We start from the raw sequence: 16,319 nt of genomic DNA, 5'->3' as shown, positions 1-16,319 counted from the left end.
GAATATGTTAAAAAAAAATGTTGTCACATCTCTTCCTGTTTATTTCATGTTGGAAGCCTGAGCTTTCCTGAACACATTTCCATACTTTCTGGTGGGGAAAAAGCTACCAGTAAAATATTGAAAAGATTTAGTCCTCTAGGTTATTTAAGACTTTAGTAATACAGTGTTGAGGTGTTGGAGTGAGTCCAGAGGAGGGCGACCAAGCTGGTGAAGGGTCTGGAGGGTCTGTCCTACGAGGAACGGCTGAGGGAGCTGGCATTGTTTAGCCTGGAGAAGAGGAGGCTCCAAGGTGACCTTATTGCAGTCTACAACTACCTGAAGGGAGGTTGTAGTGAAGTGGGAGTTGGCCTCTTCTCCCGGGCAACTAGCGATAGGACAAGAGGGCACAGCCTCAAGCTTCGCCAGGGGAGGTTCAGGTTGGACATCAGGAAGAATTTCTTTACAGAAAGGGTTATTAGACATTGGAATGGGCTGCCCAGGGAGGTGGTGGAGTCACCATCTCTGGATGTGTTTAAGAAAAGACTGGACATGGCACTTAGTGCCATGGTCTAGTTGACATGGTGGTGTAAGGGCAATGGTTGGACTCGATGATCCCTGAGGTCTCTTCCAACCTGGTTGATTCTGTGTGATTCTGTGAAATTACGTTTAAATTATGGTGGTTTTTTTCATTCTGACTACATTGTGTTAAGGGACTTCATTGAGTAGTACCTGAATGACAAAGATATCAATGGAATCCAGTACAGATGCATGGTAGCACAAGTTATTGCATAGTTGTTTTAGACTGGACTTTAAAAGGGATCGTAATTCAGCCATCACATGGAAAACTCACTCCGTGTATTACATTTAAGTATTCCTGTTTAAGAGCCTGGTGACTATCCTGTCACAAAACTAACCTTGCAAAGCAGAATCATAGAATGGTTTGGGTTGGAAGGGACCTTTAAAGATCATTTAGTTCCAACCCACCTGCCACAGGCAGGGACATCTTTCACTAGACCAGGTTGCTCAAAGCCCCATCCAACCTGGCCTTGAACACTGCCAGGGAGGGGGCAGCCACAGCTTCTCTGGGCAATCTGTTCCACTGTCTCACAACTCTCATAATAAAAATTTTTTTCCTTATGTCCAATCTAAGTCTACCCTCTTGGGGTTTAAAACAGCTGCTCCTTGTGCTCTCATTACAGGCCTTGGTAAAAAGTTTGTCCACATCTTTCTTATAAGCCCCCTTTAAATATTCAAAGGCTGCAATAAGGTCTCCCCAGAGCCTTCTCTTCTCCAGGCTGAACAGCCCCAGCTCTCTCAGCCTGTCTTCATAGGAGAGGTGCTCCAGCCCTCTGATCATCTTCATGGCCCTCCTCTGGACTCGCTCTAACAGGCCCATCATCTTTCTTGTATTGAGGACCCCAGACCTGGATGCAGTACTCCAGGTGAAGTCTCACCAGAGCAGAGCAAAGGGAAGAATAGGTATCTATGATGGCACTTCTAGTCAAAGCTTTAAGGTAAATCTGCCTAAACATTTTCCTATAGCGTGTTCCCTAGAAAAGAAAACAGACTTTTAAATAAAAATAAGCCTGATCGTGTTATAATTTAAACTAAGCCAATTTTCTTTTAAACAGAGAAAACTGAAATGCACTAGGTTTAAAAACCCCAAAGAAACCCAAAACAAAACACCCTCCCTCTGCCCCCGCAAACCACCACCACCAATAGAAATAAAACAAGTTTCTAGTCAGCTCTGTCAGCTTCATCCCTGCAGGCAGGCCCATGCTTCCAGCCTGTTGGAGTAAGCGCAGTGATTTTCTGAATGGCAGCAAAATTCTGCCCCTGTGGTTCCTAGTACGCAACTGCTCCTTCTTGCAGCTGCTTGTCATGCAGGGATATGTTCCCATCTCCCTCTTCTGGATCTCTTTTCTGCCACACTCTGCAGCCTCCCAGGTTCAGTGTCTTCTCAAGGAAAGGAACAACTTTTTCTGTTCCCTAAGGAACCCACTGACCCAGTTTTCTTAAAAATCAGCATCATTGTAGATGTAAAGGAACAAAGACACTAAGAAAAAAAAAGATGTTACAGAAGCACTGCGATTTAGTATGCTGCTGTCTTGTATTAGAAGTTGAGTATCTTTCTGTGACAGAATCTCAACATCAGTGCTGTCCTGCAAACAATAGCCCTGCAGTTCCTCTTTGCTATCGGTATTACATCTGGGTTCACATCCCCTGCTTTTGGGTTTGGGGATTTTTTTTTGTTTGCTTGGTTGCTTTGTGTGTGTGTGGTTTTTTAGTCTTATGTCTACCATCTGGATTTGGAAATTACTAGGTATTTTTGTCCTAAGAAATTCCTTCTGTCATCCATGAGCATATAGTCATAAACTATACTTTCAAGTTCTAAAATTATCAAATTTTAATATTTCACCACCTAAGTTTCCAATAGCAACACTGGTTTCATTTAGCAATACAAGATATAGTTCAGTTCCTGCTTCTAATTTCAGACTAACCCGTGATTTCTTGATTGCACCCAGTAAAGAGAAAATAGATAAATGCTAGTGTAATATACCTACTTTTCAAAGTCTGCACGCAGACTTTGTCTTCCTGTAGAAATTTATCAAAATTTGCTGTTCTGGCATTATTTTTCCAAAATAAGTATATCCACATGGAGTTGATACCAAAATAAATATTCTGGAGTACTTATTTCACTCGGTTCTCAAATCTGGACAAGTTGTTAAATACTTCCAGCCAAGAATCTGGGAACATCTGTGGGGTTCATTCCCTGTAGATATTTTTCTCCCTGCCTCTCACAGCATTGGATTTTTACTATAACCTTCATATGTTGGTTTTTTCTTTTTTTTTTTTTTTTACTGCATTAATATTCCTTTTTCATCTTTCAGTTTAAAAAAGAAAGGTAACAGTGTAAAAGTTCACACAACCTTCTTGGCACTGATGTATACACACATTACTATTTATTTCCGTTAAGTGAGCTTAATGACTGAAAATGAGGGACTGATTGGGTGTGGTGTGAAGCAGTGATGATAGGTGCAAACTGTGGGGGACTTACTGCCTTTACCTTCAGGCTGGTAAGTCCACATCTGGACTAATCATCCTAAATTTCTTTTGCAGTCATGGGAGAGAAATAGGCATTTTTAGGGTGGAAATCACTGGACCTATTTTAAATGTCTGCTTTTAGTATGGGAGGACTTACAAACTACTCACTTGGAACTTTACAGGAATTAGTCATATGCTTAAGCTGTAGTACTTCTGTAATATTTGGGGAGTAAAGTCCTAGGATGTAAATGCCATGAGGGCACTATCGTATAGGGACCACTTCCCTCTGGCAGCCAGGAGCTGAGCTTCCACTGCAGACTTGTTGTCAGTCTTTCAACATTTGGAGAGTCTGAACATGCTTCCTGAAGGACTGATCTGTGTTACTTCACTGGACTGTGAATGGGATATTTAATCCAGAATTCAGAGAACATGTTTTAGACTTGAGGATTTCCCAAAATAAATAAAAAGTATGAGAAATTCTGGTCCCAGACTGTATTGCTCCAAGACCATTCCTGGTTTCACACTAGGCTCACTGCTTTCCTGTCTGACTCCTGTGAGTTTTGATTTAAGGGTTCTTCCTTTTTCTGTTGGCACGAATCTTGAAAGTTCTTTCACTTCTGTGTCATTCCAATTTTGTCAGACTCCATGATATTTTTCTGGTGAAAAATGAGTGAAGAAGCTACAGTAATTAACTTGAAGACATGGTTAGGTAGTGTGCACATATGTTTTAATCAGATCCTGAAGTCATATTTTGAAATGAGATGCAAAGATTACTTTATTAACAGCTGAGTGCTTTAAACACCAAGTTTTTGTACCTACCCATCAAAAAGTCCCTCACTGAGATGTGCCTTCTTGTAATTGACAAGATACGTGCATGAGAATTTCACTGTTTTGCCAGGAGAAGCCAAGTCTGCCATGTGATACAGAGGTATTGCTTTGATAAACTGTTAAAGTTTTCAAATAACACTAAAAAAAACACAGCTGGAAGATGTTTATGGTACCTTCCTCAGTGCAAGAGAGCTGACTTTTTAAACGCAGCTTTTAAAATATTTACCTTCACCTTTATCTTGCATTTAACACTCAACAGCAAATTAAATTTTGCTGTAAAGTACAGTGCTGTGCCAAGTATTCAAAATTTAAGATCTATGGGGTGAATAGTTCTTTTTATAGATTTCCCTACTTCCCCCCCCTTGAATCTTTACAATAATAAAACGCTTGTGGGATTTACAAGACGTTAATAGGCAGAGGCTACTTTGAACTCATGCAAGGAGGGCTACATTGCCTGTTTTTTCAGCTGTACTTTACAAAGGTACATCTGAACTATTTTTATGCACATTCCTTGTATAAATTTTATCTGAAGAAAAATAAGTTATTGAGATATTCTGTTTGAATTTCATAGAACTCTTGTTTTATGTAAACATTGGATTTAACACTGATTTTAAGGACAATTTTGTGCATTGAAAAAACAAGGTTTATTAGTTACAGTATGGTAAGCCTAGTTTAATGTCCCTCTACTGTTTTATTAATAATCTGAGTTTTCAATAATTATCTCTAATGTATATTACTAAATGGAGCTTTTGTTCTGTTCTTTTCAAACCTTTTTAACTGTTCTCCAGCGCATTAAATCTGGCAGAGACGGCAGTGCACGCAGCCGCAGAGAAGGAAATGCTGGTGGTGGTAAGTACTTAACGCCTCTGCTTAAATATCAGATTTGTCAGGATCCTAAAGGAAACAGTTTTTCTTAAAGGGTTTGTAAAACCTCCTTACATTCTGAAATGCACAGAAATATGCATTGAGTAATGTGCAAGTCCCTCACAAATTTTGTTTCATACTCTTTGATTATCCCATTGCTCTATGAAACCTCAACCAGTATAGTATCATGGATTTGGTCTAAGATTCCTAAAGCTGAATTTCCGCTTCTTTTCAGTACTGTGGACTTGAACATTTTTATCCCATTAACTTAGGAATATTTACTATAAGGAATCATTTGTTATAACAAAACAGAACACGCAAGCCATGAAAAACAGGAGAAAAGGGAATTTTGTGCCCACCATCTAGTCTGTTACATTAGGTGTTCGTTACAAGTTCAAGAGGCTATTTTGTGCAACCAACTCCATAATAAGGAGAAGACACTCGTACTGTCTTTGAGCTCCTTCTTCCACTTTTGGCAGTGTAGCAGAGTTGAAGTACTAGAGTCTTCCAAAGAGGAAAGCTTGCTCTCTGACTACTAAGTCTCTCTGCTCCTGTAGATTTACAATGCTGAATGTAAAACTCTAGCAATGTAAGTCTGGAAACTGGCCTGCTTTGTCTTTTCTGCACTAGGCAGTCTGCATATTGCAGAGCTAATGATTTTTCCCTCCCATTATTAAACCCATGAAATGTTAGTAATGTTAAACCTAACTGTTCCCCGCTGCTGCTCTAAGGAAACTAGCAGACTTCAGACTAGTTCAGCCACCTGGAAAAAAAAACATTTTGACCCAAATATGAAATGGTTTCTTTGTATTCTGCATTTGGTTTATCTTAATATCAGTGGGTCTCATAAAAAGATATCCCCTATGAATTCTTGCCTCTCTTCCCTTCCTCTTACAAGAGAAATAGTTTATGGAATTTTTTTTCTTATTTGGTAATTTTATTTCTCCACCTACATAGCAGATGCTTTACTATATTTATCCAATTCTGTAGGGTCATGAAAAGTCATCGAAATTACTAGTGTAATTACTAGTGTTCCCCCTGGGGTGAAATCGGTGTGCCCAGCTCGCTCCCTGAAATGCCTGTACACCAATGCACGCAGCATGGGGAATAAACAGGAGGAGTTGGAAATCCGTGTTCGGTCGGGGGGCTATGATCTAGTGGCAATTACAGAGACTTGGTGGGACGCCTCGCATGACTGGAATGTGGTCATGGATGGCTATGTCTTGTTCAGGAAAGACAGGCCGCTAAGGAGAGGTGGTGGAGTTGCTCTTTATGTGAGTGAGCAGCTAGAATGTATTGAGTTCTGTCCAGGGGTGGATCAGGAGCGAGTTGAGAGTTTGTGGGTGCGAATTAAGGTGCAGGCTGGCAGGGGTGATACTGTTGTGGGTGTCTATTACAGGCCACCAGATCAGGATGAGGAGGGTGATGAGGCCTTCTACAGGCAGCTGAGAGCAGTCTCGCAATTACAGGGCCTGGTTGTTGAGGGGGATTTCAACTACCCTGATATTTGCTGGGAGGCCTACTCAGCCAGCCATCCCCAGTCCAGGAGGTTCCTCCAGTGCATTGATGATAACTTTCTGATGCAAATGGTGGATGAGGCAACTAGGAGAGGAGCGCTGCTGGATCTTATCCTCACTAACAAGGAGGGTCTGGTTGAAGAGGTGAAGGTTGAGGGCAGCCTTGGTTGTAGCGACCATGAGATGGTAGAGTTCAGGATCTCATGTGGCAGGAACAGAATAGCTAGCAGAATCACAGCCCTGGACTTCAGGAGGGCCAACTTTGGCCTTTTCAAGCAATTGCTAGGGGAAATCCCATGGGACAGGGTACTAGAAGGTAAGGGGGCCCAAGATAGTTGGTTAGCATTCAAGGACTGCTTCTTCCGAGCTCAAGATCAGAGCATCCCAGCAGGTAGGAAGTCAAGGAAGGGTACCAGGAGACCTGCATGGTTGAACAGGGAACTGCTGGGCAAACTCAAGTGGAAGAAGAGGGTGTACAGATCGTGGAAGGAGGGGCTGGCCACTTGGGAGGAATATAAGTCTGTTGTCAGAGGATGTAGGGAGGCAACTAGGAAAGCTAAGGCCTCCTTGGAATTAAACCTTGCAAGAGAGGTCAAGGACAACAGAAAGGGCTTCTTCAAATACATTGCAGGTAAAGCCAACACTAGAGGCAATGTAGGCCCACTGATGAATTAGGTGGGGGTCCTGGAGACAGAGGATAAAAAGAAGGCGGAGTTACTGAATGCCTTCTTTGCCTCTGTCTATACTGTTGGAGGCTGTCCTGAGGAGCCCCGGACCCCTGAGGCCTCAGAAGAAGTCAGGATAGAGGAGGAATCTGTCTTGGTTGATGAGGGCTGGGTCAGGGACCAATTAAGCAACCTGGACGTCCCTAAATCCATGGGCCCTGATGGGATGCACCCGCGGGTGCTGAGGGAGCTGGTGGAAGTCATTGCTAGGCCACTCTCCATCATCTTTACTAAGTCGTGGGCAACGGGAGAGGTGCCTGAGGACTGGAGGAAAGCGAATGTCACTCCAGTCTTCAAAAAGGGCAAGAAGGAGGACCCGGGTAACTATAGACCGGTCAGCCTCACCTCCATCCCCGGAAAGGTGATGGAGCAACTTGTTCTTGGTGCTGTCTCTAGGCACATCAAGGATAGGGGGATCATTAGGGGCACTCAGCATGGCTTCACCAAGGGGAAGTCATGCTCAAGCAACTTGATAGCCTTTTATGAGGATGTTACCCGGTAGATAGATGGTGGTAAAGCTGTGGATGTGGTCTATCTCGATTTCAGTAAAGCGTTTGACATTGTCTCCCACAGCATCCTCGCAGCTAAACTGAGGAAGTGTGGTCTGGATGATCGGGTAGTGAGGTGGATTGTGAACTGGCTGAAGGAAAGAAGCCAGAGAGTGGTGGTCAATGGGACAGAGTCCAGTTGGATGTCTGTGTCTAGTGGAGTCCCGCAAGGGTCGGTTCTGGGACCAGTTCTATTCAATATATTCATTAATGACTTGGATGAGGGATTAGAGTGCGCTGTCAGCCAGTTCACTGATGACACAAAACTGGGAGGAGTGGCTGATGCGCCGGAAGGCTGCGCAGCCATTCAGAGAGACCTGGACAGGCTGGAGAGTTGGGCGGGGAGAAATTTAATGAAATATAACAAGGGCAAGTGTAGAGTCCTGCATCTGGGCAAGAACAACCCCATGTACCAGTACAAGTTGGGGGCAGACCTGTTGGAGACCAGCATAGGGGAAAGGGACCTGGGGGTCCTAGTGGACAACAGGATGACCATGAGCCAGCAGTGTGCCCTTGTGGCCAAGAAGGCCAATGGCATCCTGGGGTGTATTAGAAGTGGGGTGGTTAGCAGGTCAAGAGAGGTTCTCCTCCCCCTCTACTCTGCCCTGGTGAGGCCGCATCTGGAATATTGTGTCCAGTTCTGGGCCCCTCAGTTCAAGAAGGACAGGGAACTGCTAGAGAGAGTCCAGCGCAGAGCCACGAAGATGATTAAGGGAGTGGAACATCTCCCTTATGAGGAGAGGCTGAGGGAGCTGGGTCTCTTTAGCTTAGAGAAGAGGAGACTGAGGAGTGACCTCATTAATGTTTATAAATATGTAAAGGGCAAGTGTCAAGAGGATGGAGCCAGGCTCTTCTCAGTGACATCCCTTGACAGGACAAGGGGCAATGGGTGCAAGCTGGAACACAGGAGGTTCCACTTAAATTTGAGGAAAAACTTCTTTACGGTGAGGGTGACTGAACACTGGAACAGGCTGCCCAGAGAGGTTGTGGAGTCTCCTTCTCTGGAGACATTCAAAACCCACCTGGACGCGTTCCTGTGTGATATGGTCTAGGCAATCCTGCTCCGGCAGGGGGATTGGACTAGATGATCTTTCGAGGTCCCTTCCAATCCCTAACATTCTGTGATTCTGTGATTCTGTGATTCTGTGTAATCTTAGGATCGCCTTAGAATGCTGTTACATTTATGAAGACTGCTCTCCTGTGTTCTCTAAGGGTTAGGAATGAGTGTTGGATGCTTGAGAGAGACTCATTCCTTTTTCAGCTCGGTAATTTTACTAGAGAAGCTTTTAAATCATTTCTTGATATGTAGAAAAAACACCATTCACCTAGGACTGAGTTTTACCTGTTCTGGGCCTCAGGCCAAAGTAATTCTTGGGGTGAAATTCCTTATTTTGGTAACAGAGAGGGATGGAAACATTTCTGGACTCTCCTTTGTTACATAAGCCCTATGATCAGGCAGCCAGCTGGAGGTGCCAGCAAAACAGCAGCATGAGACAGCATCGGTCCCTGTTTTCTGTCAAAGTGGAGATCCACTTTGGCTTATAATAAATAGAAATGAAGAACAACACTGGTAGCAGGCAAGGGTATTTACAGCTGTGCAAAACGTTGCATCAGGCATACAGGCAAATGGCACAAAGGGTCTCTTTTCTTACAGCTCTATTTTGTAATTATCCCTACCCTCATTAGTGGAAAAGGGGCATGTTATCGGGAGAGACTGAGCCAGTAATTTAGCCAAAGAGGATATAAATCATGACCAAGCTGGAAAGATGCTAAGGCAACATTAATCCCCCAAACTACCAGTTTGTCAATACTTCTTTTAAAGACAGAAATATCTGTTGAAAGTTGTCTTTTTCTAAAAATTAAAAAATAATAATAAAAAAAAATCCTTTCCCTTCCAAAGTTGAACACATAAGGAACTTTGACTGCAAGCTCTAGTAATTCCAAGGCATTAGTCCTTCCCCCCGTAACCAGAGTAATGGGAGAAAAGCAAATGCAGACATTTAGGATGCTAACATAAAGAAGATAGGAGGGTAAAGAGGGTCAGAATGACCTAGAATTTGTCCTATCAATAATTTTTAATTATTCCTCAAGATATTATGTCGAATTCATGAAAGAATGGAAAAAAAACAGAGTTTGGGAACTAGTCTGTATAAGAGCATGTTCAAGAAGTCGCCATTATACAAATTCAGTGCCAAAGATACAACCTTTCTGAAAAATTACTCAGCAAACAAGCAGAAGTACAAAGAAGGTCCTGTATTGAGCCTAGAGTTAACTTTCTGCTGGGATTCCTAATTAAAAGTTGTGGTGAGATGTACTACTTATATATATTTTTAGGAGAAGTCAAAGGCATTACGCATTTTTTAACTAGTCATGTCGACTCTGGGGAACCTTATCAGCGAAAACACTGCACACTCACAGCAACAGATGTTAGGACTATGTTGTAGTTTGTCTACCTTTTACTGAGGATGACTGAGAGAAACATGAAGACCCAAACATTATTTTGTCCAATGTTTGGCATTATCCACCTGGTTTATGAGTCTGTATTTTGCAGTGTAAGAAATTTCTGTACCTGGCCTGTGTGAAGAGACATATGAAATATAAACATGGGTTATTTTATTTCACAATCTTAGTACACTTTTGATAAATCAATGACTTCAAAATAAAAAAAAAAGAAACATTTGTATACATTTTAAGAATAATCTTTTCCAGTGGTGTTGCCAAGACCAAAAGGGATCATTTTCCTACACTGTATGAGGGATTTGCCATCATTACTGAACCCAGTGAAGCATGGAATCCTCCTTAGTTTAGTACTTACTCGCTAAATTAAAGTACTTACTAGCTAAATGAAGTGTGTATGCATTCGAAATATTTTAGGTATGATGCATGTTTTCTTTCTTTCCTCTTCCTAGCTCACTGTCCCCATACTTGCTGGCATTCCTAACGGATTTTTTTTTCCCCCCAAGTATTTTGTCCCTATATAGTTATTTATATTAGGAGTATTAATAATTCATGCTTCATTGTTTTAGGAAATATGGTCAAAAATTGCTTTTAAAGAGGAAGCTAAGAGGAAAGAGAACTAAGTCAGCAGGGTTTGTACTTCATAGGACACCTACTACTTTGCCAATATAAATTAAAACAGGAGGTGCATGAGATGCACCAAAGTATAATTTGAAGAATATGATTAGTGTATGCATGAATGGTAGACAGAATGGAAAAAGGGAGACCAAGAAGAATGACAGACATCTGTATCAGTGTCAGTTAAAGTCTGCTCTTGTTTTGTGAAAAGAATAAGCATTAAATCTAAAATGCCTACCCAAAACTGAACACATTTGTTCACTCGTATTATAAAAAGTGAAATTTTCTTCTCCCCACAAATATCAGAATTATGTTTTCAATCTTTTTGATTCATGTTGGAAGCAGGTGGCATTGGTATACTCCCTTAAAATTCTCCTTTTTAATTTAAAAAAGGAGAAAAAAAAGAAGGGGGGGATAAAAAAAACAAACCAAAACCCTGAAGGGCACTAACAGTACATCTGAGTTTAGGCAGTTCTCAAAAATTTCCTTTCCAATAATCTTTTCTTGTTTTCATACTCACTTCTTTGTGTTTTGCAGAGATTTGATAGTAACATCCAGAATTTGGAAGTTAGGGCATTGTGGTTTTCACTACCCTAAGAGATTTTTACAGTTCAATAGCATAAGGCCTTTCATAGATAAGGGAAAGTATGACTTTAAGGAATACATTACCATAAGCAGTGTTTACACTTGGTCTCTGCATTTACCCAGCTCTCTGAATGGGGAGTTGTGTACTGGATGAGAAGGAAGTTGTGTACTGGCTGAGAGGAGCCACGCAGTCTCAGACAGGAGCCCAAAGCAGCAGTGTTGAATTCAGAAGACGAAAGGCTGAGCACTTCGCATTCTCCTTGTTACCTGAGCCTGTCCAGATGAATTTGGGAAGGAAACCACACAAGAATAATTTATGTGTCTTTTCCCTTTTTCATTTCACCTGTGATGATGTCAGTGGAGAAATGGGTTTGTCCATCCCAAACAAACATCCCATATTCAAACACCTTTTACCAGCCCATAGGAATCTCCTCATGTAATATGGAAGCACATTATAGATGTTAGGGCTATAAGCATCCCAAATAACCTTGACTGTGATAGAGGCAAGAGATTCTCCTGTTACTCTGCAGCCAGGACTTCACAATCACTTATATTTTCCAGGTTTTGTGTGCCTGTTGATGCGTCATTAATTACAAATCATTGTGGGATGGTTCCATTGGCTGTGTGTACAAAAAGAAAGGGGTTTTTTTAATAAACAGACAGGGAAAATATCTGAGCAAAGAGAACATCTTAATCTGTTTTCTGTATCTGAACTCACCTAAGGAGTTAGCTGAACTGACACACCATAAACAATTTTCATTCAACAGAATTTCATATCAAGATGAACTGCAGTGGACTTAAAAATTGCATCTGCTTCCCATGCCATTTCTGTTTTAATGTAATATTCTGCTTGCTATGCTGAACTTACTGTTCTCTTTGGTCAAACCAAACCAAAGCCCTCTCTTCTCCAAAGATGGTGTCTTCATCCCAAATACAAAAGATATGCAGAGCTGTATTTAAACACATTCTGGATTTAGTGCAGTCTTTAAAAACTTTAGCCCACTATGCATTTTTTTACGTAAACATTTTACAGAGGAGGCAGATTACCAAACAACCTTACCCTTTGATATCTTTTCCTGGTGAGTAAAATGGTACTAAAAATTCTAACTTATGTCCTTTGTGATATTGGAGGAATTTCTATTGCCATAGTCTCATCACTGTAATAGCAACTAGTGAGAGTCCTTTAAAGAATAAATATAAATAGTGTGTATTTTATGGGTTGAAGTGATACATACACAGGTATGTTGCTAAGTAGGAAGTACAGAAACACTTAAAAAGATTTAGAATCTTTTTTGCTAGATATCACTGCATAAAATGGGATTATTCCAAAATAGGATTACTTTTGCAGTATGTTGCTTTTTTCATTATTCTGGCATATAAACTTAATCTTTTTTTAAAAACTAAGTTTTATACTTTGATTCTTTTTTCCTCGAAATTGTATGTGGAGGAATTAGTTCAAATTAGTTTTTGTAGGAAATTGAACAAATCTGAATGAACAAAACTTACAATACTGTGAGTATATCAGTATAGTATGTATAAGTATATTGTATATGTATATATATGTATATATGTATAAGTATATGTTATAATACATAACTATATCATATTTATAATACAATAATCTACATATCTTAAATATAACATTATGGGCATGACTTTTAAACCGATGAGGGGAAGGAATGCACTGTAAAAGATATCAGCATGCAGAGTATATTATTTGTGTCTTTATATGCATAGTTCCCAGTTAAGGCAATTGAACACAGACTGTGAGGGGAAGATAATGTCAGCATGATAATCCAAGTCTCAAGTATAATCATTTTATAGAGTAAATATATTTATAAATCAGATTTTAAAAACATCTTGACCAACTCTGCTTAATCAGTTATTTTTTCAACCGAAATCTGGAGCCATGTTCCTGCAGTCAGTTTATGTCTATGTGTCCACATTATCAACCCAGAGTGAGTACACTGGGACAGGCCTCCATGTGAACTACAGTAATAACATACTTTTTAAATAAAAGCACAGTAAGTAAATAAATAAGGAGCATGTATTAATTGCATGAAGGTTTCCTTACATGCAGAGAGCAATTTAATTCAGCAGTGGTCTTCCATTATTCAAAAACTTTATTTAATTAGGAGCATATGTTTCTACAGTTACTAGAGTAATGCAGATATAGAATTAATTTGCAGTTTGAGAAATGTCGACCTGTAATCCTTTGATTGCAGGTGCAATCAGACAGATGTTAACACTCAAAGCTGTACTATTAGTAGAGAAAAACTACAAAAAAAGCTTTTCATCCAGAGTTTTTATTATTATCCTTTGTCCCAATGTTAGCTTTGTTTTCTTCTGTGTATTACTTTAGTGAAAGTTAGTTTCATTCCCATAATCCAAAAGCTAGAATGTGTATAAAATCTTTTTCCTGGATTGGAGGCGGGGGGGGGGGATGGGGGTGGGCAGGGAACGGGTGAGTAGAAACTGTAAAACTCACCTCCAAAAAGTATGCATGTCTGTGATAAAATGCTTTAAAAACAATTCCTCCCCTGAAGTTCTCTTCACTGTAGGATACCAAAATCCTGAAGTCTACATTGCAAGCTTATATTCCTTAACATTGGCCAAATTCTTTACGTATAGATACTGAATAAAAACGTATAGATACTGAATAAAAACATATAGATGATTTATCTGCAAACAGAACTACAAAAAGTAATTTCAAGATGAGATTTAAACTTCTGGCAGATCTTGTTATATGGTCAGCAGAATTTTTAATAGCTGCCATATTAGCAGCCAAATACTGTATCCCATGGCAGAGTGTCAAGAAAAACCTTACCCCAAATGGCTCAACAACTAGGACACTCCTCCTGAAAGATGGATCTGTGGATTTGAACTCCCTCAGGTGAAGGAAGGCATTGAAGCCAGACCTCTGTCTTCCTGAGCTGCTGTCTGACATCTACATGTAAGGTAGATGGTGTCAACCACCTCCCATTCTTTTCCAGCTGTACTTTAAAATGAAAGATGCTCTACTTCCACATTTTTAGGTATGCTCAGAGCATAGTGCAGTCCATGGAAACTTGATGTGGTTTTGCATATTAGCTTAATTTAAACTAATTGTAGGCTGCTGCCAAAAGAGATGTTAACGTTCCCTTCACTCTTGCTGTAGATATAATGGTTGTATAGAGGTAAGGTGAGCTGCATTACTTTGCTGATCCACTTGAGAAAAAGTTTTCATTGGGTTAGTTTTAAACATATCAGAAATTTCACAGGAGCTCAAGGGGGGACTGAACAAGTTCTTGGAGAAGAAATCCATCAATCCATTATTAAATATGAAGAGCCGCCCCCTCCCCCAAACACACGTTTGATTACAAATTGTTGGAGGCTTCGAAATTATTCTTGGAGAGCTACTGTATATACTTGCTCTACTTACAATGCTTTTCCCTAAGCATCTTGTTCTTTTGTATGGACAGTAAGCCAGTTTAGATAGATCTTTAATCCAATCTAGTAACGCATCCACATGTTCTTATTGCTTAAGCTTAAGAGGACACTGTGTCCATAGACACTTGGTCTTCATAGTTTTTTCCAGCATGCATTTAGTCAAGGTGGGATGTACTGATCGAATAACTTGCTGCTTCTGGAAGGAACAGTCCACACGCTGCCTCGGCACTTCTTTTCTTTCCCATTCATGGTCATATGATCTTGCTGCTTCCCCTGCACTATTTCTAGCGTTAATCTGACCCTTTGGTGAGCTGGTTCTGTTCATTAAACTGGCAGTAAATAATGTGTTTGGGCAACTGAATCAAGTCTGAAGCCAAAAAGGCTACATTTGTGTGAAAAGCGTAGCAGCACTCACAATTCCATTGACTCTATTGGTTCATAGGCACCAAGGTTGAAGGCTGAACATCCTGCAGGTATCTTGCTGCTCAGGATGGCCATTTGGGGCAACTCAATCACAGCAATAAGTGCTTAAGGAATTTCAAAGCTATGCAGGGGGGGCAGTTGGTGAGGTTTAGATACTTAAAGGGTTGGGCATCCACTGGATGGGGAGAGAAAAGGGGGGGAAATTTGGCTTCAACTTTTGGACTTACTGCTTCACTCGCTTCTTGGATGTAGCCCTAATAAAACCTAAGGGTCCTAGGATGTCCAAGAAAGCTTCTGTTTTCAATTGTTTGTTTTAGGGCAGTAAGATACACAGGCAACTTGTGGGTATTAGTTTATCTGAGACATTTTGGTTTGCCTACCATCCTTTTTTTTTTTTCTTCTTTTAGTTAATATAAAATCTTTCACCTTCCTCTGCAGTATCACTAAACCCCCTTTGTTTTCCTCCTTCACAGTTGAAAACCTTTGATACACCATCTTCTTCCTCTTTTATTTTCATTACACCCAGTTCTTCCTTTCTGGAACCAACCAATTAAACCTATGGAGTTGCTCTGACTAGTTCGATCTTCCCCTAGTGCAGTTTCTGCTGTATCATTCCTATCTTTGCATCTCCTCGCTTCTTCTTCCAACTTTCTTCATTATTTTGTAAATTACTTGTTTTCCACTGCACAAGACTCTGTGCCTACTCCTATCCTACTCTTTCTCTCCCTGGTAAACATTTTATATTCTCCTCTAAACTATCCTCAAAAAGTTTTCATCCACACCATTTTTGAAGCTCAGCACTCACCTCCTTGTTGCGCAGGCCTGTCCAAAGCCCACTGAAATCAGGAGGCGGCCCTTTTGTAATTTCACAGCCCGTTGGTTGAGACCCCCAATCAAACCTGCTGATTTCTTTCAGTTTCTTCAAATCCTTCGTTAAGCATTCACTTCTGCCATGGAACCTGTCAGTGAGAATTGATCCAAGAGAAGTCGATATGCATTAAAACAGATTTTCCTTGCTTTGAAATTTCAGTGGTAATCTTGTAAACACATTAACTGTTTGACATGTGACTGTATGCATTAGATCTTTCTTGGAGCAGATACATTGTCTTCCAATTCAGGGCTGAGTAAACCTGAAGTCTGCAGTAGTACTTGTAGAGAAATAAAGGTTTGTCATCTTTGTGGAAGATTTTTTTTTTAAAATAGTAACAATATTTATAAAAAGAACATTTATAGTAAATAAGACAATGGAAATGTGTCACCATCTCCAGACTTTGTAATTAATGTTTGCTGAATGAAACCCA

General features: G+C 40.5%; 1 protein-coding gene across 5 annotated transcripts in view; it reads left to right on the top strand.

The window, feature by feature from the left end:
- Positions 1–16,319, top strand: part of IFT88 (intraflagellar transport 88) — a 63,533-nt gene that overhangs the window by 37,519 nt on the left and 9,695 nt on the right. For all 5 annotated transcript variants that reach the window (XM_068420090.1, XM_068420082.1, XM_068420067.1 and 2 more), the window contains one exon: positions 4,641–4,701. In XM_068420090.1, the coding sequence (XP_068276191.1) occupies positions 4,641–4,701 (61 nt within the window). The remainder of the gene's footprint in view (positions 1–4,640; positions 4,702–16,319) is intronic.

The sequence above is a fragment of the Nyctibius grandis genome, chromosome 2 (assembly GCF_013368605.1).
Source record: "Nyctibius grandis isolate bNycGra1 chromosome 2, bNycGra1.pri, whole genome shotgun sequence".
Classification (NCBI taxonomy): domain Eukaryota; kingdom Metazoa; phylum Chordata; class Aves; order Nyctibiiformes; family Nyctibiidae; genus Nyctibius; species Nyctibius grandis.
Note: the sequence above shows the minus strand (reverse complement) of the source record. Positions and strands in the feature narration are given on the sequence as shown.